Consider the following 21,544-nt stretch of genomic DNA (forward strand, 5'->3'; position numbering starts at 1 on the left):
TACTGATCGTCATGATCTTTCCGATGCAATTAGAACCCGTAGTCACTCCGGTTACGATCCTACCGAACCACACTGTATCAACCAGAGCGTCATGCCGCAAGAGCAACCTCTGTCCCTCTGTCCCGCTGGTGGATTGCGTAGATTGCAACTTCACCGGGACGAAAATACCAGACGGAACCAAACGATGGGGACCGTGTGCCATGCGTTCCGGCGTGAAAATGAAAGGTGTGAAGTAACGCCATCTTTCGTCAGTTCGCGTCGAAGTCGACGGTTGTTCCTGTGACGTAGCCGGTGAACCGTTTGAGGTTCGCCGTGATCGGATCGTCCCAGTCCCGGGCTGTATTTCGGTGGCAAGCGATATACACGCACGAGCCGGACCCGGTACGTGGTAGAGGCAGCCGGTTTTATGGGGGTTTATGTCGAAAGACGCCAAAGGAACCCAAAAGCGGGATCCGTACGGCTGTGTAAACTTCCCCACCCAGCACCAGTGCCGCCAGCGTGCATCGTCCCTAGCAAAGGCGAATGTGTCGCAGCAGAGCGTGGAAGTTCGCCGGCGATAAACAACGCGTCCAACGCGGTTTTCGGTTGGACGCTTCTGAATAAAGGGGGAAAACTGCCGGTGAGTAAGTTTAGCGTTTGATTTGTGAAGTGTTTGCCTCCGAGTGCCCGGTGTGCTACCGTGCGTTCGAGTACAGTGTGGCCATCAGAAATATACATTCGGATATTTATTTATCGTTTCCGAATCGACTTTCGGTGCGTTCGATAGCGGCTTAAGTTTCGTGATTAGGTTCTTAATTTCTGAAGTAGTTTAAACGTTAACTGTACGATGTAAAGAAGAGGATATCTTAAATTTTAACAGTATAATTTTATTAACAACTCTGTTACTTCAACTGATATCAAATAGGAAATTTGTTATAAATCAGCATGATCAACATGTAACTAAAGTCTTCACTATCACTATTACTACCTATGTTACAACTACTAATGCTACCGATGATGTGGTGTGATCAGTTGGTAGTAGTTGCTTAAAGTAGTAGATACTGTATCTCAATTTAGACGTCTAAAAATTTGTGGCTTTTGCTAATAACGCTTAAAGATACTAATCTTAAATATTTTAAATGCCGCTGACTTGCTCACATAACATTGATTTTCCTGTTCGGTTTATCTTTCGTAACCATTAGTGCAATGGCGAAACCATCCTTCAAAGATCACTCCCTCTATATCTCCCTCCGTCCTCCCTCCTGTTACTTGCGTTAGCGTGTTTCCCTGTCCGCACACTGCTCGTCTTCATCGTCGTTAGTCATGTTTTGCTCCACAAAAGACGACGACACAAATCGCAACCGCCACAGATCATGACTAGCGGTGGAAGATTATTTTTATCGTATACGATCGTGATCGACTACCAAAAGCAAAATGCAAAATAAAAACACACACATGCACACACGCACAGCGTTCGTTCGTGATCTTGTGTGCTTCAAGAAGGCGGAGTTCCGTTGTGACAAACCTCCCTCGGTCTGTCTGATCCCGATCTTCGTGTTCTTGGCGTGCGTGAAAAATCGTGATGCCTGCTCGCTCACCCTAATTTTCCAACACGAAGCGGAGACAGATGCCCGCCAGAGATGATGTACGAGCGCACAACCAATGGAAGTTCAGCTTTTGTTTGGTGTTTGGGGTTTGCATGCTTTGAGTTTAATTCGGGCATCAGGAAGCTATCATTTAGGAAAGTGGAAAAAGTAATGCTTTTTTCAATTTCTGTGATTTCTTATGTGAGAAAATGTATTGGAAAATTGTTAGTAACGAATGTGCAGTATACTGCACTTTACACGATTTTTATCAGAGTGATGCTTCCGGTTGTAACAGTAAGTTTAAAGTAAAGCCACTACGCAACCTTTCTCATTCGAAAAATAAACAATAATATCCGTTGCTGAAAGGCACATACTTACATGCGGTGAATATATCTACAGCGATTCAATGAACTGATAAGGTATAATAAATATTTGCTAACAAAATAATACTCACACGAGTTCTAATATACCATGTCTACAGATATGAAACAGCTGTTTTATCAACTTTAAAAACATATTTACACATTTAAATTGCAATCTAATTTATGTGACTTCAATGTATAGATCCATTGAGTTTATCCTTGGACCAATCATTGACCAGGCATTTTTAGAGGTCTTGGCACAAATGAAGTTTCTGCTCAGAAAGTACGTTATGTCTTTGCATGTTTGGAGGTGCATGAAAGGCTCAATTGAATGAATAATTCCTTGCCAGCTCAAGCATGCTGCAGCGGTGCAATATTATTAAAAAAAAGTTATATTTTGTAGAGCGACCGTTTGTCCCGTTGCTTTCTTGGATTTTAATTGCTTGTACCACAAACTTTCTATGCTTTTTTGGTGGCCAGTCATGATCTTCATCTTTTTTTTTTGCTCGGTTAGAACGGCCTGGCCGTATCAAGACTTATTTTACCACGAAGCAGGATAGTCAGTCCATGCTACGAGGGGACGGTCCGGATGGGATATGAACCCGGTCCTGCCGTGTGGACGGGCGCCGTTTATCACATGCACCACCGGGCCGCCCCATGATGATCTTCATTTCTCTCGTGAAAACTCGCGTCACTATGTTTCACTAAGAACATATCCCCAACCATTCGATATGCTTCAGCTTCTGCTTTTTTCCTCTTCCAAATGATTACGGAAAATCAAATCTCCCCGCAAATGGGCATTTTTTCGTACGAAACTCTCCGTGATCGAGACGTAAGATAAGTAAAAAAAAATTTAAAATTTTTAAAAAGTTGTGATTCGTATATTATTGTCCGATGATTTTTCACATTTTTATAATTTATCGGCGATTTCCGATTTGTACATCCGATCTGGTGTATTGTTTGAAGGGATGAAAAGGTTAAGTTCTTAGTAGCTGTCATTACTACTGAAGCTTGTTCGCATGTTTTAGTGCGGCTCGTTGACTTAGTGGTAGAGATGCCGATCTTCTTCACACGACAGGATTGTTACAACAATATCTTTCCAACAGATATTGACATTGTAAGATGTGCTTCTTCCACGCACAAACGACTTACTATCTCCATAATCATTGGAACAAATAGAGTATAAAAAATCACAAAAATGGTTAACTAATTTTTACTTATACCATTTTATTAAAATAATAAATTTTCGTTGAAATAAAAAACACGTAAACGAAACATAACAATATCATACTACAATTTCTTTGAATACCCCGTGCGACAAACATACATTAATTGTTATCTATTATGTTGGAAACAGTGTTTCCATTACATCCTTTTGCATTTTCCTAAAGCTGAAAGGTTTCATGTCAATTACTATTTCTGAGAAAGTGGTAACTGAATCTGGAAGACCGATCAGATGCAAGAAGTCCAATTTTACATACCCAGTCTCTACACAACCGGTCGATCGCACACTCATAAATCGTATTTGTACGGAAAGTGCAAACATCCGGTACGGCTTATATTTGCACGCGTCAACTGAATTTTGAACCTCGCACACGTCTTGCTGCAACGTCTGGTCTGGAGCGTCTCTATGCTTCTGTCCCAATCAAAAAGAGCACAACAGCACGAACACGAAAAAAGTTTTCCAAATTCCGCTGAAAAAAATTACGAATCTGTCCACAACCGTTAATGTATTTGTTGCGTATTTGATGCAATGTATTGTATCTCATTCCGTGTAGTTGTATCTAATCTTATCTCACCTCATACATCGCTACGCACCGCACCGGTCGGTTACAGTACATAGGGTGCAGAGCCGGATAAGGAATGGTCCGAAATTTAGTTCATCACTGTTAGCCCATCGTTAAAGATTGTTCTACATAGCGGCCGAGTCGGGTGGCGTGTGCTTCTTTTCTATAGAGAGTACCAAAAGGGAGGCAAACTATTCGGAAAATGTTTAAATACATCACAATTGTGGCATTAGTGCTGGCGTACAGTGCCGGAAACGCATCCGCATGTGAGTGTTGTTTTGGTTGAAGAAAGTTCCGTTTCGGCACTAAAGTCACTTTCGACTATCGACCGATAATTCTAGGTGTGGCTGGGTAGCGAAACGTGACTCAAGTTCCGTGGAGACCTTTAGTGTATCAATATGACACACATTCCATCTTGTAATTATTTTTGCTAAAGTTGCCTTACAAATAAGTGATTAAAACGAAGATCGTTTTCCAGAGTTGTTGTGAGATATGTGAGATTAATAATTTATACTTCACAAAGTATTTAAAGAGGAAATTAAACACTTTTCCAGTTATTTCACCCTTCGCTAATCCCCTTTTGCTACATTTCATTCAGCTAAAGTTACTCAACTCAATGGCCAACTTTCGCTGTCGAGGGGTTTTTCCTTATCTTATCTTGATCCAAAGTCGGGTTACGAAATGCTAACGCATACTAACGCTTTTCCCACATTATTTCCGTTCGCTATTTGCCCATGATCGGTGCAGTTTGGTGTTTCCAATGCACCACCTTTAACAGCACCAACTGTCTGGTTCCGGACCAAAACATCCTGGCGGTGGAATGTCCGCCCTCTCCGAATGTATCATCCGTTACCTGCTTCACGCGCATTGTGGGTAAGTGATAGCAACCGTGATCTTACTGAAGCTGGAAGTAAACGAAATAACGATCGAACTCGATCTAAAATGCTGTACCTTTCTTCGCATTGACTCCTAGGTCAAGACGTGGAACGTGGATGTGCAACGAATCTGGAGGCAACCGAACGTGACAACTGTGCCGTCGTAAACAATTGTCAGCTCTGCTCGAATGAAAATGATCTGCCCTGTAACAACAACCTGTTCCCGCACGGTCGTCTTCATTGCCACCAGTGCGAAGGAACGACCAACAGTACCTGCTCGGAGGAGATCCTAACGGAAGCCAGACCCTGTCTGCGCTTTGTGGCCGACGATCAGTGTGTGGTGCAGGTGCGCGATAACAGCGTGTTGCGCGGATGTCTCTCGGAAAATGCAGACTGCCGGAACAGCCGTGATTGCCACGTGTGCGCTGGTAATGGGTGCAATTTCCGGCATTTCGAACACAGCGCAGCGGGCAGTGTGATCGCACAGATCCCGCTGCTAGCCGGAGCCATTCTGCTGAGTGCTTTCGTTGCTAATAGTCTGTAGGTTTTGACGTGTCCCAACAGGAACTTTGTTTGCATGCGCTTCAATGTATTTAGTTTGTAGCTAAACGAAAACACTAACAAAGCAAAAACAAAAGTATTGACTCGTAGAAAATGTGAATAAAGATACAGTAAGAATAAACGATTTGCGTTACGATTGTTTGTTATAGAAAGAATTTGCACTTAACATTAGGACTACCAAGCAATGATGATGATGTTTTCATCCTCATAGTTTCTTTATAACGTCGCTTTAACATTGCTCTGGAAGGTGTCATGCGACATCCGGGGTACGATTTTTACCAGTTCTCTTCAATTTCTCTGCTTTGATTGAGGATCAATGCGACGAAGACAAAGTACCTGCTTGCCGGAGACTCTGACCGTGATAGAGCCCGACTCGGGAGCAGAGTATCAGTTGACGGCGACGATCTCGAGGTGGTAGAGGAGTTCTGCTACCTTGGTACGATCGTAACTTCGGACAACAACATGAGCAGCGAAATCCGAAGGCGCATTGTCCAGGGAAATCGTGCCTACTACGGGCTCCACAAACTCCTGCGATCCCATAGGCTCCAGCAACACACGAAATGTACGATATATCGCACACTGATACGTCCGGTAGTCCTCTACGGGTACGAGTCCTGGACTCTGCTAACGGTGGATGCCAATGCACTCGTGTCGGCACGAGGCGGAGAGGAGCACAGCGAGCTCATTGGCTGGATCAAGTGGAGTCGAACCTGTCGGAGATCGGATGCAGCCGTGGATGGAGGACTGCAGCCCTGGACCGAGTTTCCTGGAAACGGATTGGTGACCAGGCCATGTCTACACGACGTGCTCGACCGTGAGCAGGCCAGATAAGAAGAAGAAGAAGAAGTTTCTTTATAACGCTATTTCAAAGGGTTGGAATAAATTTGAATGTTTTCTGAGGATCGTACGTGAAAGTTTTGCAGTACTACTTTTGGATTACTTTACCCCAAAAACAATGTGATCTTTGTGAATGCGTGAAATCCAGTCAAAACGGTTGGTTTATTAGTTATAGCATTGAATAAATATTATTTTAAATGATGAAACGAATTCTTCCCGAAAGGTGTTTTGCATTTTCGCTACAAGTTGTAACTGTCAGTTTAAAAGGCAGGGCGAAAAAGCATTGCAGCGCCATATGCGGATGATAGGGGAACTACATCACTGTCATCGCAGGTATGATTCATCGCTGGTGTCAAAAATCTTTCCATTGTTTACAAAACAACAAGCAACAGATTTTCTGCGTGTAAATTTACTACTAAAAAATCGATTTGTACTTCAGTGTGGAAATAACGGTTTAAATCTGCAACTGTAATGGCCACAAAACCGGGCGAACGAGCCCTACAGGCTATCAAGGAACAGAGTAAGGCAGTGGCAGTATTCAAAACACCAAACGTTCCCAAGGCTAAGGGGAAAGATAAAATTATCCTTACGGAAGAGGAGTATCTACTGGTAGGACGTGATTTAACATTTTCCTCGTTTATCAAAATATTAATGCCTTTCTGGGTTTTATATAACTTCCAGGAAATGGGTAAGATCATACAGCGTGATTTTTTCCCCGATTTGCAGAAGTTAAAGGCACAGAACGAATATTTGGATGCACTAGCCAACAATGACGTCTTCAAAATGAGACAGATCTTTTCAAAGTATAGCTCCAAACGGCCAAATTCCTCACGTATAGGTAAGATTTTGATTGTTACATAGAAGAACACATCTCTGATTCTCTGATCGTTGTTTACAGCTAGTCCGGCTACATTCGAAACACCATTACCGGATACAACTCCAGCTAGCGAAGTTCCGCCATCAATCCGTTCGACATCCAGCGTTGGCTCAAACAAATCGATCAAAACACTTGGTGACAAGCATTCGTTGGACAGTTTTCTGCAATCGTATACAAGCGAGGACAATGACAGTTTTCAGGAGATTATTGAAACTGCCGATCGGAAGTTGCGTCAACGGTTTGCAGTGCTCTACCAAGCAGAAGGTACATCTGCGATCGAAATGGGACAGTGTTTGGCGCTGCCGAGTATAGAACAGCAGTTTAACCAACAAGAGCGTCCCAAACAGCTGGACATGTGGCGATACACGAACAAAAACTACATCATGTACACACCGGATGGTGTAGAGTTGACGAAGGAGGAACAGCTCGAAATGGCCAAACGGAAGCAGGAAATCAATCACAGCAGCACCCGGCTGCATTACAATCCCTTTAACGAACAGAACAGCCGGCAAGCGATTGTGGAAGCGGCCAAAACGCAAGCCAAACATTTGCCGGAGAAGATTGGCGTCGATGGTCGGGTTGTAGACCAATCGGCTGGAGACACGCCACAGGTGCGTGGTTTCGGCTTCGTGAAAAGTCCCTCACCCTGTCCGGGTGTAACGGACAGTCCACTGTTTACGTGGGGTGAAATTGAAGGCACACCGTTCCGATTGGATGGTGGAGACACACCGTTACACCCATCGGCGGGAGGACCATCGTTCCGTATAGTAGAAACATCCAAGCGCGAAAACTTAGCCCTACAGTTGGCGGAAAAGGCTGCGGAAAAATCACGAGAAAAGAAAGCGAAAGCGATCGAAGCAGCTCGACGAAACATTGCGTCGCCGTCCGTGCGCAGTTCGTTCGATCGGCTTGCCAGCATGTCACCGGCAGCCCGGCGATTGGCTACTAATAAGCTTGGATTTCTAACTACACCGAACCCGCTCGCATCACCGGCCGGTTCGAGTGGACTGAAAACGCCAGTAATGAGGCCGAGAAGCGGTCGCAGTAGTAGTAGCAGTAACAACAAGCACCGAAATGTTACACCATCCCCGAGGGCAATTGTGAGAAGGAAGACACCGCTCGTTGGAACTAATGTGGCCTCAAAGGGTGCCTCAACGGATTTGACAGACGACCTGCTGGATATTCCCACCGGGGGCAAGCGTCCGAAGGCGGCAGATTTCTTTTAAGGCTGTAGAAGAACTGACTTTGGTGTTGAAAATATAACACATTTATATGATCTTATTTAATTAATTAACACATTGTTATAATTTGTCTTCTTCTATACACTTTTATTTTGCTTTCAACGTACAAGTGATTTGTCATCTCACAATGAACTTTAATTTTCATGTATGAAGAATATTGAAGATCTGCACAATATTGCTTTACTATCAATCTAAGGAACACACTAAACACTGCATGAGAATTTCTTCAACAGATTTTCTGCCTCTCATATACATGAACCTACTATCTATACCTAATTGTATTTAAGAGAAATGACTACATCCAAACAAAGATTATGCCTCTAGGCGTTATGTTTTCATGAGATCAAGCAATAACCGTTCGATTGCCACCTCACCGACGGTCTTGCGGAACAGCATCTCCTGTAAAACTTTCGCGTTAGCCGCTGCCTTAATGGCCGGAAGCAACAATAGCAGATGGCCCAGTCGTACACCACCACACTTTTCGTGCAACAGTGCAACGGTTTGGTCTTGGAGCAGCAAAACCTCGTGGGCTGCATATAACCGGGGCTGATCAGGTCGGAAAAGTACCAGCGCTTTCAGACAGGCCGCTTCCCGATAGTCAACTCTTGCGATTCCGAACTGCTGAATGGCACTCTGCAGCTTTACGGCCTGTGGATTCCTAACGATGAAATCTAGCATCAGAGAATGGGGAGGGAAATTGCAAACATTAGCTTTGTTAACCACAAGCAAAGAAAACCAAACGTCCCACCATTGTCGATCGGCAGTCCCCATTGTGCTGCAGTGATGACAAACAATTCTGCCCATGCTTCCTCGAGCAGCAGCTTTTGATCGTTGGCCGGTAGTTGAAGAAACGATGGCACTGTTTTTGCCCACTTTACCGCCAGAAACAGCAGCTTGGCGGACGACTCCAGCAGCATGTCCGTTTCGCTTTTTCCACCGTGTACCGGGCCTACTGTTTCTGCCGGGGAAAATAATAGCTGATGTTGGTACTGTTGTTGACCACCCGACCGTGGGGGACTTTCTTCACCCGTGCTGCTAACTTCATTCTCCTTGGCCGAGCTGAGGCTCAGTATGGAACTAATCGAATGGATTGGCGGTGGCGCCGGCAGGGCCAGCGAGTCTCCGGTGATACTATTGAACATAGACTCTGTAATGGTGGCAGTGGTAAGCTGGTTTCCTTCGCTCGACAGACCCGATTTGGACACCACCGTAGAAGCTGGCAATGGGACCGGTACCTGAATTAGCCCCGACCCTGGCGGTAAACCTGTGGGTTGAAATGCCGTCGGTGTTGTGTTCCTTGTCGTTGGTGATGCAAAGTGATCGAAGCTGGTAGAACTGGCTGCGGCAGCTGCAAGCGATTGAGCTGCGTACGGCGAAAGGAAACGGGTCGGATCGGTAAGCGGTGCAAATGGACCGGAAGCCGATGCCGCCGTGATATGCAATGGAAGCGGGAAAAATAGGTTCGTCTGGGGTAATGCAAACGATGTCCGGGATGCGTAGTAATCGCCATGCGCGGAAAGACCATTAACGGTGGCAGTCAGCGGTGTACAGTTCCTTGGTGCTCGTTCATGCTGGACCGCTAGCGGAGCAGAAGAAAAGAAACTCGATGTAGGAAATATTTAGGAATGAAAACTAACCCGGGAAGTGGGGTCGCAAAACACTCGACACCGAAAGAAGTTACAACACATGCGTCAGCCGGTATGGTTCCCATGGGACTGATTGTTATGTCGCGTTATGTCTACCAGCGTTAGTTCCGCCTACTACGTTTTGTTATCCCGATTTGCTGATGGCAGAGATTAAAGGGGAACATATTTTATGCGGAAATGTTGGGAAATGAACCATGGCCACAAGTCAATTGTTTGACCATCGGAAGTCCTTCAATAAATTGGAAGAAAACTGTTTTGTTTAAAGGACAACGTGACCCTATACTTTAATCTCCATACAAAAATGTCATGTTCTATTTCGCTTTTTTAATTGCTAGGATATTTGCTTCAATCATAGTAGCTTTTTACTACAAACGTGTGCAAACTGTCACACGGAGACGTCATTCTGTTATTTTTTTTTGCATTTTGGTGGTCGATCAATCATGTGTTATTTTGCGCAGAGACGAGTGGTTTTGCGTGAAGTGTTTTTTGCGATTTTTATTTGGTTGAACTCGGAATTGGCATGTACGAATCAAGCATAGAGATTTCAGCATAACAAGCAACAAACGTTCCAGACAACAAAAGCAACTGAAAAACGACGTAGCCGCACCGCAACACCGATCAAAAAACCATTCCACAAGAAAGGCGCTTGATCATCTATGGGTGATTGCTTGTTACAGATCATTAGCAAATGGATCAACTATAATAAAACAAGGAAACCAATCGAATCCACCGAAGGACGTAAGTAAAAGTTTTGCCTCATGTAAAGATTACTTTCACTCATTTCAAGAACAATTTAAATAAGTCACCAGGCGCTTCTTCGTATTGTAAGAGTCTAGTTGTGGTTTTACTAATATCAAACCACTTCTCGTGAACTCTCAAACAAATATTATGGACAGTTTCCACCCGCAGACCCTAGCTTCTGGGTTGTCATTATGGGTCTGCTGGTGTGTTATCACAGGACGAGCATCGACAATGAAAACAAAATCAATTTTTATTATGTGAAGCAACCAACTGGACAAACATCGATGAATATCGGATCTAAGTTAGACTAGAAAGTTGATGCTTTCGTCCATTGAAAACCCCCGAAAGGAAAGCAATTCGGGTTGAAAAATTTGAATCTTGTTTCAGGCAGCGTAAATGGAAAACGCTCAGAAACGTTCGCTAAGGACAATGTTGTAACCGGGGGCTGTCGATGTGTTTCTGTGTCAACATAGGGCACCCTAGGCCCGAGCTAACAGTATCACTTGAATCAGCCGCACTTAGGGGAACGCAGAAAAGCGGCATATAGAGCAGGCAACAAACTCCTATTTAGTTTTGGCGATAATTGCTCGTAATGGTAGTTCGATGAGGTGAAAAGAAAACAAAAAACAAAAAGCATATTGGGGTGGAAGGTACTAAAATTTGTCGCTGATTTAAATCTTAAATCAAATTGTAATGAAATACAGGAATAGCACAACAACAAAAAATAACACTTTAAGAATTTGTGGTACGTACTTAAAATTGCATTCAATAAAAAAATAATGTCAAAAAACCGTCTCAGTGCCTCAGGACATAGTAATCGATCAGGCCGCAATTCGAGAAGGCAAGTCCCAAAGGGCAAATCAGCAGCAGATTGTTGATTTAGCAATTAGAAGAGTGTTTTTGGGTAAATATTATCACAATCCTGTCGAAATCCCACCGACAAAGAATGTTCGACGTACGAGGAAAACCGACGGAAGTGTCAGTCACAGAGCGAACCTCGTGGTTTCGTGAGCAAACAGCCCAGGATCGAGAAGGTGCACTACACTAGAGCACTGACCCGAATCTTCACCCTCTTCCTGAATCCGTAAGAGAACATTCACCACGTGACGCGCTTTGTGCGGTCGAGTGTAAACACATCTTTTCAATCGCAGTAAACATTGGGGAAACAGGGTCAGATGTCATACGAGTGTCGTCGGGTATTCGATGGGAAAATACGAGCACTGCAAAACCTGGTGCATGGTGGCGCTAATTGCGACCAGGCAAGTGAGAACACGGATACGGTTCAAGTGGTTACGACAAGTGTTTGATATCCGGGTGAATAGTTTTGTGAGACTCAGGGTTTGGGAGTGTGTGACACCGCTAGTGTGACTTACCTTCTCGGCGCATGTTCGCCTGCAGACATTTGGCAAATCGGCAGGCCTGGCATTGGTTCCGTCTTGATACGTCCACCACACATTTGCCACCTTCCTTGCACACGTACTCCAAATTTCTGACATAGCAGAGAGAGAGAGAGAGAGAGAGAAAGGACAATAAAACGAGTGCAAAACCATTTGCAGTACATGGAATGGAATTTCCTTAGTCTGCTTCGTACACTCTTGTCGCTTACCTACGGATGCTGCGCTTGAAGAAACCACGGCAACCATCGCAGGAAGGAACACCGTAGTGTTTGCCCGAGGCCCGATCACCACAAACCTTACACAGGACACCGGGACCACCTGTGCTTGACAGTTTTCCACCACCGACCCCAGTGTTGTCGTTCATTGCCTTTTTTCGCCTTTTTTGAATGCAAACTGAAAATGGTAAGAGTGAAATTGTCAATTGTACAGTATATACCGTCCTTTAAAGTACAAAAGATGCACCAATGTGAACATCTGCAAGAGTAAAGAGTAATGGAATAAAACCCCCAACTATGATATTTAACATCAGAACCTATTTACTATGGTTAGTTAGTTGGATTTCGATCTCTTTTACAGGCCTATCTAGGTTTGTTCATATGTCTACAATATATCCTATTGATTGGATTCTTAGCATTATCTATCCCATAGATAGAAGAATAAAGATAAGCTAGAGTGCAACATTTTTTGTTGAATACTATGGCTGAACGATCTCTAAGATCATGCCGGCCATTTCTGGTTTACTAGATTTGTTTTTACCACGTAGCCGGATAGTCAGTCCTTGCTATGCGAGACGGTCCTAATTCAACACTCGGCCGGTACCTACAAGATATTCTTGCTAAAACTACAAGATCGACTTATCCCATTTGTAGAATAAATAATTGCAAACTATTAAACAACATAAAATGTCATTATAAGGCAGATCTTGCAGAAGTTGTCCTTTTCTTCCATCCCTTTATTGGCTTTTAGGCCATAGCATATCGAGGGTGAAACTATTTGATCAATACCGTTCTTCATAAATAAAAAAAAATAATAAAAAACGAGCGATTTTTGAATCTCGGCCAGGTAATAATGATAATGATCAACGTCACATGTCAGCTTATGGTAAATGAAAAACTCTCAGGTTACTTTGCTATACGAAATATCTGTGCCATACAGATACGAAGTATCTGTGCCATGAATAGGAGTTTGCATGTCTTTTTTATAAACTTCCGACTCTCAGAAGTGGAAACTTTGAGAAACATCTTCTATAAACCTATCCAGATCCCGGCATAAGCTACTGATCATCATTGGTTTACAGCACTCCTCGACACTATTGATTTACGGTTTATCTGGTGTGACTTAATGAATGGTCATCATCGGTAATAAAATTACATGCAAGCATGCTAATGGCCAACTTGTCATTCTATTGTCGTAGAAAACTTTTCTACTCAAAATTAATGTCGTGCGTGGTCGAAGCTGAGACATTAGCTCTGTCCAAATCTAGCGTAAAGCTTATTGTAGACGCCACTATATCATAAAATAAAATAAAAATAGTGTCTTCGAAAAGCTTTTAGAACGACTTTTGACTGCATAGTTGTTAAATAAAAGATGAGGATCCATTATAGGGACATCTTGCAATGAATTAAAACCTCTTTTAGTTAGCCTTGATCATGTCATTAGAATAACACCGGACAATCCACCCGGTAAAGTATTCTAATGCTGTCCACTTGGACAGAGAAGACGGTTTAGGGTCGCATAGAGATATTACAGACGCTTGGACTGGTAAACGATGGCACTCAACCGTAAGCAGTTCAGAGAACCCGTGCAGCAGCCAAGTTTGTGAAAAAGGCCAAAATAAAGCTAATAATATTTAATGATAAAAAGAAATATTTTGGTAAATTACACACATATGAGTATTCTCTAAATTCAGCTTAAAAAAGCCTCTCTATATTTTAGTATTAAATACGATCATTTGTCCTCGATTACGATCTTCAAGAATCCTTCATTAGCAGACAGAATCGGTCATTACGAACCTGAAGCCCGCTGATGAAGATATCGAATCACAAAATACCATCACATTAGCATTCGCTTAAAGGCACGCGTTTGCTCCATTTAACCTCAAACCCAATTGTTTTGATACGACAATCTACACATAATAAATCCCCTGTACAAAAAAAAATAATGAACTTAACCACATCAAATGACATCTGTTAAACGTCACGCTAGTGCACGACAATAAGTACTCCGCAAAGAGCAGCAAGTAACCGTGCATAGAAATATACCACACGTGTATAATATTACTCTTTGGCCAACAAGGAAGGAAAAAAGGACACATTTAAACCACTTCCAAAAGGGATCTCACCCAGGGACTGTCATTAACAGTGCCAGTAGTCACAAAACAGAACGAACAACCTTCATCAACCCCTCGTAAAGATTGGGTAAGTTTCAATAAAAAAACATTCAAACACGTTCGATACGGATCGAACTTATAGAAAGGGTAAAAAGGACACACTGTAGTTACGTTAGACAGCTAGCAGCGAAACAACAAATCACTACAAATGCAATAATAATGAAGCGTGTGTAAATCGTCGCCAGCACGTGACTCATGAGAATTTGGGAAAACTTCGGAAGTTTGAAGTAGCAACACATGTGTGTATAGCGTAGACATCGAACATTCACGCGTGCGAAGAAATGTTTAAACCAAAGTTTGTCACTTCATGAAGCGCTTGGGAAAGACAATGATGGATGAGATGTTTTTTTCTTCCGACTAATTTAAATGCACTTTCTCCTGGTTAGTTCTGGGAGGAAAGTTGGTTTTTATATTCACTAGAGAAGGGCTAGGACAAAAAAATAATAAATATTTGCAAAAATATTTTTGTAAAGAAACAAAAAACTTAAAAAAGGTTTTTTTGCGTAGGTTACGTTAACGCGTGTGTGGTTCCGCCTGTCACAAAAGTCAGAATTTCCTACGTCCTTCCTTCCTGAGGATTGGTTTCGGTTTTTCTCCACTTCTTACGATCTGAATTATTAAACAGTGTTGCTCCTGTGTTGGAAAGATATTAATTTCCCATCATTGCATATTAGCTTCAGACAGGCCGCCAGCATGAGGACAGGTGTGCCGGAAATCGAGACAACGATACAATTATAATTACCCAACCCGCTCAGTGCGGGACTCAACCTGAAGGGAAAACAATATGACGCGTGCGGCAAATTATGCGGTAAACGGTTTGACTTTTCACTTCACCCGGGGCAAGTGGATTGGGGACGTAATACCAAGTAGGGTGTACTTCCAAAGCAAGGAAAGAAGGGGCAAAGATTTCCGGTCGGTGTGTAATAAGGTGTTTTCCCTTTTTATTGTTTTTCCGGTAAATGTTAGGAGATAAAGAAGAGAGGAAAATTAATTTTTTTTCCAAAGAAAAAAACACGTTGCGGTTTGAGGTGAAATGGAGGCTTAAATGGTGTAATTGATAAACTTATTACAATGGGAATTTCAATTGAAAATATAATTGTTTTAAATATTTTTTTTGTAAGAAGAAGGATTAAAATAATTCAATGTTAGGTTTTGTTCGTTGTGGTAATTTAAATCTTTATTAATAATTGACAATATTGCGATAGGGGCAAGTTTAAAGAATCTGAACACATTGCTATCAACTTATTAAAATCGTTATTTCAATACTTCGTGATTGCATAAATTTAACCATTGCTAAGAAGTGTAAAGGTATTATATTTTAAACAGCAAAGTCGTATTAAATGTTTAGTATGTTCCGATTAAAATTTATAAAGGATTTACTGTTATGGTCCAACCTTTCCTCGGTAGATCTGTCACCTAAACTCACCACTGACAGAAACGGTCAGTGGTTGATGTGTTAGTGAGATCTACCGAGAGGTCAGGGTTCGCGAGCGAAGGGTCACTTCGGGTTAGGGCTCCGGCGCGAAAAGATCGAAGAGCGTGTTTAGACCGAACCGAGGCGTGCGCGTCCAAATGTATCGTAACGTGTGTAATATATAATTGTTAATTGTCTTAAATGTCCGTGTCGTTCTTAACGTCTTCTAATACGTGACGAAAGAAAAAGAATATAAAAGTGGCGACGAGGAAAACGAAAAAAAAATATAGGAACTATAAACGAAAAAAAAGTGTTATAGTGCAATTATTCGCGTGTGTATAATTCCGCCGCAGTAACAATGTATAGTCCTGATGAAAATTCCGGGATGGACGATCCGCGCCGATTATCACAGAACGGCGCAAACGCTCTGAACGCCGCGTTCACGCAACGTATGCATCCACCGCCGCAAGGTGCAGCGACGCAGCCGCAGCAACCGCCATCGCAGCATCCAGGCGCAGCGTCAGCCCTGGCAGGACCAGCGTCACAAAGTCCTGAATTTGGGATGCTGTACCAAATGCTGCAACTAATGCAACAGCAAATGCAGCAACAGCAGCAACAGGCGGCTCAACAGCAGCAGATGATGGCTCAACTGATGCAGCAGCTTCCCCCAACGGCATCTCAGCCCCCCGCTCACCAGCCCACACCGCCAACCGATCCCGAGCTGGTTATAAACGCCCTAGCGGCAAGCATCACCGAGTTTCGCTACGACGCAGAAGCTGGTGCCACATTTCGCGCGTGGTACTCGCGATTCGAGGATCTGTTCGTGAAAGATGCTTCCCGGCTCGATGAACCAGCAAAAATCCGCCTGCTAACCCGTAAGTTGGGCACAATGGAACACGAGCGTTACGCCAACTACGTTCTTCCCTGCCACCCCCGCGACTTCACATTCGATGAGACGGTAAGCAAACTGAAGGTGCTTTTCGGAAACGTCGAATCGCTTAGTAGTAGGCGATACAAGTGCCTTCAGACGATAAAGGAGAAGAACGAGGATCTGCTTCCGTTCTCTTGTAGGTTAAATCGTGCCTGCAACGATTTCCAATTCTCCTCAATGACCGAGGACCAATTTAAATGTCTAATGTTTGTTTGTGCTTTAAGAGAAGAAGTGCACAACGACATACGAACGAGGCTCCTAACGCGCATCGAGGATCGACCGGATCTAACCCTGGAACAGCTTTCCGCCGAAGGCGAACGATTAATAGGTCTAAAAGAGACTACGGCGATGTTTGCTTCCGGGAGAGAGGGCAAAGTTCATGCTCTACACAGCACGTACAAGCAACGAGATGCGCAGAAAGAGAAGAGAGACAACAACAACAACAAGCAGCGTCGTCCCGAGAGAAGTGGTGCAGATTCTCCAGCATCCAAACCACCGAGACCGTGTTGGTTGTGCGGTGACTCCCATTGGGTGAGAGATTGTTCTTACAGCTCTCATAAGTGTCAGGATTGTGGGAGATACGGTCATCGCGAGGGTCATTGCAGCAAGTCGGGTCGAAAGCGGGAATTAACGAAATATCGCAAGCGCACTTCGGTTGCAACACGTGCAGTGGTTGTAAACGTCCGTAGCTTACAGAAGCGCAAATACGTGAGCATCCGAATAGGCAGCAAAACAGCGGAACTGCAGCTCGACACGGGGTCGGATATCACGATAATAGGACGGAAAACGTGGAAGCAGCTCGGCATGCCACGACTATCGCCAGCAAGAGTGCATGCGAAAACAGCATCCGGTTCACGCCTTCAGCTGGATGGCGAGTTTGATGCAAACGTTACGGTGAACGGGACGACAAAATCAGCAACGATCCTAGTTGTTCCTATAGATTTACAGCTTTTAGGAGCGGATTTTGTCGAAATTTTCTCGCTGGGAACGTTGCCGATGGATGAATACTGCAACAGAATCGGTTGCGAGTCTACCAAATGGGAGAGCAAATTTCCGGCTATTTTCAATGGTACCGGATTATGCACTAAGGCAAGCATTAAACTGCATGTGAAAGAAAACGTCCGTCCTACCTTTTGTCCAAAGCGCCCTGTGGCTTATGCTATGCAAGCAACAGTAGAAAAGGAGCTTGATCGTTTAGAGCAACTCAACGTCATCACGCCAGTCGATTATTCCGACTGGGCAGCGCCCATCGTAGTCGTAAGAAAAAGCAACGGCAGTATCAGAATCTGCGGAGACTACTCGACTGGACTGAATTCGGCTCTCCAGTCATACGAATATCCTTTACCGCTCCCGGACGATATATTTGCTAGGCTGTCGCGGTGCAGATTTTTCAGTAAAATCGACCTCTCCGACGCATTCTTACAGGTCGAAATAGCAGCCAAATACCGCCCCCTATTGACCATAAATACGCATCGTGGCTTATACCACTACAATCGCCTACCACCTGGTATCAAAATAGCGCCGGCCGCTTTTCAGCAATTAATTGATACCATGCTCGCAGGATTGAAAGGCACATCAGGTTACATGGATGACGTGATCGTAGGTGGTACAACGGAACGCGAGCATGACGAAAATTTGCTTAATCTTTTCCGCAGAATACAACAGTACGGATTCACAGTCCGCGCGGAAAAGTGCGCTTTCAAAATGCAGCAAATAGAATATCTGGGTTTCATCATCGATCGTCGTGGCCTCAAACCAAACCCAGCGAAGATTGAAGCTATTCTGAAGCTTCCAGCGCCAACAAACGTAAGCGAGGTACGGTCATTCTTAGGCGCAGTTAACTATTACGGAAGGTTCGTTCCGAAAATGCGCGACCTAAGGTACCCTCTAGACGTCCTATTAAAGAACGAAACCACATTCGTATGGACTCGCGAATGTGAAAGCGCATTCAAGCGATTTAAGGAAATATTGGCATCGGATCTGCTACTTACACATTACGACCCAAATGCCGAAATAGTAGTATCTGCTGACGCTTCAGCAGTGGGACTTGGTGCTACCATTAGCCACAAATTAAAATTAAAAGTAGTACAACATGCCTCGAGAGCACTTACGACAGCGGAAAATAAGTACAGCCAAATCGACCGTGAGGGTCTAGCCATCATTTTTGCAGTGAAAAAGAAAGGCATACCGGTTTACACAGCTAATAGACTGCAACGTTTCGCGCTGTCCTTGCAGTTGTATGATTTCAGCATCGAGTATGTACCATCGACACAATTCGGAAATGCTGATCTGTTATCGAGGCTGATCAGCGAACATGCGAAACCGGACCCCGAATACATCATAGCCAGCACTGAGCTCGAGCAGGACGTAAGTTACGTTGCAACGCAGTCAATTAAAGTATTCCCTCTTAATTTTAGAGACGTTGCGTCCGCTACAAGGGCTGACCCGATACTACGGCAGGTGCTTCGTTACGTCCTGCAAGGGTGGCCTAAAAACTACGCCTATGGACAAGAGCTGGCGCGATTCTTCAATCGAAGCGAGGCGCTATCCACGGTACGTGGATGCATTTTGTTCGGGGAGAGGGTGGTCATACCTACCAAGCTGCGTCACAGATGCATAAAGCAGTTACACGAGGGCCACCCAGGTATGCAACGGATGAAAGAACTAGCCCGCAGTTACGTGTACTGGCCGGGCATGGATGAGGACATCGTGGAGTGTGTTAGAACGTGTCACGCATGCGCGGTTGCCGCTAAAACACCTCCACACGCTAAGCCGGTACCCTGGCCCACTACAAAACACCCATGGGAACGCATTCACGTCGATTACGCGGGACCGATCGAGGGTGATTATTTTCTAGTAGCAGTCGACGCGTACACGAAGTGGCCAGAGGTAATAAAGACGAGCAGCACCACCACACCGGCAACGATAGCAATTCTACGAAACCTATTCGCAAGATTCGGGTTTCCCGTGACGCTAGTAAGTGATAACGGACCGCAATTCACTAGCGCCACGTTCGATGAATTCTGTGCTAAGAGCGGCATTCAGCACATAAAAAGTCCACCGTTTCATCCTCAGTCCAACGGACAGGCCGAACGATTTGTCGATACGTTCAAGCGGTCTATAAGGAAAATCGAAGAAGGTGGAGCGTCCTGTGGCGAAGCACTCGAAATTTTCCTTCAAACGTACCGAGCATCCCCCAATCCTGTTTTGGAGCAACATCGGTCGCCAGCGGAGGTTATGTTCGGGAGGAAAATTCGAACAGCACTGGAGCTGTTAAAGCCACCGCCTACACCAGAAGTAGAACGAGAAAGACGAGATCATCGGTTCCAGCGCAACGAGCTCGTCTATGCAAAGTGGTATACGCGGAACTCATGGAAATGGGTTCCCGCAAAAGTGAATCGACCAATCGGTGATGTCATGTACGAGATCGAGACGAATGATCACCGGACACACCGCCGCCACCTAAACCAATTGCGAAAACGAACGGAAACGAAGGGCCCACATCGATCGAACACGCTAGCGGATAGCTACCAACTTCCGCTAGATTTCCTCGTGGAAACATCACACAACGACGAACAGGCAGTGTCTGCTGGAGGCACTGTGGAACCATCTGTACCTTCCCCACATTTACCATCTCCCAGGCCGGTACCTTTTGTACCAAGACGACATCAGCAGCCGGTACGATCGCCACGCAGGTCTTCTAGGTCTAGAAGACTTCCGCGTAGGCTCGAGGGGTACCAGCTGCAAACTAAAAGGGGGAGATGTTATGGTCCAACCTTTCCTCGGTAGATCTGTCACCTAAACTCACCACTGACAGAAACGGTCAGTGGTTGATGTGTTAGTGAGATCTACCGAGAGGTCAGGGTTCGCGAGCGAAGGGTCACTTCGGGTTAGGGCTCCGGCGCGAAAAGATCGAAGAGCGTGTTTAGACCGAACCGAGGCGTGCGCGTCCAAATGTATCGTAACGTGTGTAATATATAATTGTTAATTGTCTTAAATGTCCGTGTCGTTCTTAACGTCTTCTAATACGTGACGAAAGAAAAAGAATATAAAATTTACTAAATTCAAAATTAACTGTCTTTTAAAATTATGTTTTGGTCCACAAAGTGCAGTATGGGATAGTCAGATATCCTTTTTCTCCTCAGTCTAGTACTTCATAAGTCTTTAGGCGTTTTTCGAGAGGTGTAATAGTAGTCTCATCGATCAGTTTTTAGTTTATTGTAACATAAGCCTAATGAATAATAAGAAAAAAAATGTAAATATTTCGATTCTTTTTATTTGCAAAATGTAGCTAATCAACACGCGCAATCAAATATTTAACAAACAAAAAAAGAATAATCTAAAATAGTTCAATCGTGAATATTCAAAATTACCAAAGATTCAAGAGACAATAAAATGAATTTGTTACATATGGGCGACACCTCACTAAGTTATATCGTTTTGTTTAATTTCATTTTTTTCTGAAACTTGGATAAATAATAAGTAAAACAATTAATTATAAAATTCCTTTTAAATTCACAAATATTCCACATGTATATCCTTCAGCTTCCGTTTCACATTCTTTTTTGTATTGCGGCTATCTTTCGCTAATTCTTAAAGCATAAAACAATAGTTTCTGTCCCGCGAAAAAAACCCAAATTCCGGCTAGACAGTACGATCGGGAAAATAAGGAGCTGTTTAGACAGCGAAACGATCCTTACCACCTGTAATAGGCGCCGTGCTAATCCTGGTCCACAGAAATTTGTTTTACCCTGTTTCCACGCTGTGAGCCTAGATCTGCTCAGCAAAAAAATATAAACTGCGATTATTTACTTCCATAAAAAAGTCTAACCCAAAGTTTGCACATCGCATCATAGACTTGTTAGAATTGCTATTATTTAGGAAGCTTTTTTGTAATAACCATTCTCCCGCATTAACAAGT

The 21,544-nt window shown here is 43.8% G+C and overlaps 4 protein-coding genes and 1 long non-coding RNA gene across 5 annotated transcripts; 4 read left to right on the forward strand and 1 right to left on the reverse strand.

Annotated features, from left to right (window-relative positions):
- The first annotated feature begins 3,623 nt into the window (after positions 1–3,623).
- On the forward strand, positions 3,624–5,271 carry LOC125761241 (uncharacterized). Its single transcript, XM_049422185.1, has 3 exons — positions 3,624–3,980; positions 4,462–4,587; positions 4,688–5,271. Exons 1-3 carry the CDS (start codon positions 3,917–3,919, stop codon positions 5,131–5,133), a joined length of 636 nt encoding a protein of 211 aa, XP_049278142.1. The 5' UTR covers positions 3,624–3,916; the 3' UTR covers positions 5,134–5,271.
- A 1,071-nt stretch (positions 5,272–6,342) lies between these two features.
- Positions 6,343–8,154, forward strand: LOC125761227 (splicing factor ESS-2 homolog). Its single transcript, XM_049422161.1, has 3 exons — positions 6,343–6,596; positions 6,669–6,825; positions 6,886–8,154. Exons 1-3 carry the CDS (start codon positions 6,459–6,461, stop codon positions 8,088–8,090), a joined length of 1,500 nt encoding a protein of 499 aa, XP_049278118.1. The 5' UTR covers positions 6,343–6,458; the 3' UTR covers positions 8,091–8,154.
- A 17-nt stretch (positions 8,155–8,171) lies between these two features.
- LOC125761229 (nuclear receptor subfamily 2 group E member 1-like) lies at positions 8,172–12,391 on the reverse strand. The gene is made up of 4 exons (XM_049422164.1): positions 12,099–12,391; positions 11,866–11,981; positions 8,854–9,684; positions 8,172–8,776 (listed from the first exon to the last, which is right to left on the reverse strand). Exons 1-4 carry the CDS (start codon positions 12,251–12,253, stop codon positions 8,433–8,435), a joined length of 1,446 nt encoding a protein of 481 aa, XP_049278121.1. The 5' UTR covers positions 12,254–12,391; the 3' UTR covers positions 8,172–8,432.
- A 3,263-nt stretch (positions 12,392–15,654) lies between these two features.
- LOC125761248 (uncharacterized) lies at positions 15,655–20,621 on the forward strand. The gene is made up of 2 exons (XR_007418090.1): positions 15,655–15,760; positions 20,487–20,621. It is a non-coding gene; the product is annotated as an uncharacterized LOC125761248 (long non-coding RNA).
- LOC125761212 (uncharacterized protein K02A2.6-like) lies at positions 15,759–20,621 on the forward strand. The gene has a single exon (XM_049422138.1). The coding sequence runs from the start codon at positions 16,051–16,053 to the stop codon at positions 20,410–20,412; it is 4,362 nt and encodes a 1,453-aa protein (XP_049278095.1). The 5' UTR covers positions 15,759–16,050; the 3' UTR covers positions 20,413–20,621.
- Positions 20,622–21,544: the final 923 nt, after the last annotated feature.

This window comes from Anopheles funestus, chromosome 2RL, assembly GCF_943734845.2.
Source record: "Anopheles funestus chromosome 2RL, idAnoFuneDA-416_04, whole genome shotgun sequence".
NCBI classification, from domain to species: domain Eukaryota; kingdom Metazoa; phylum Arthropoda; class Insecta; order Diptera; family Culicidae; genus Anopheles; species Anopheles funestus.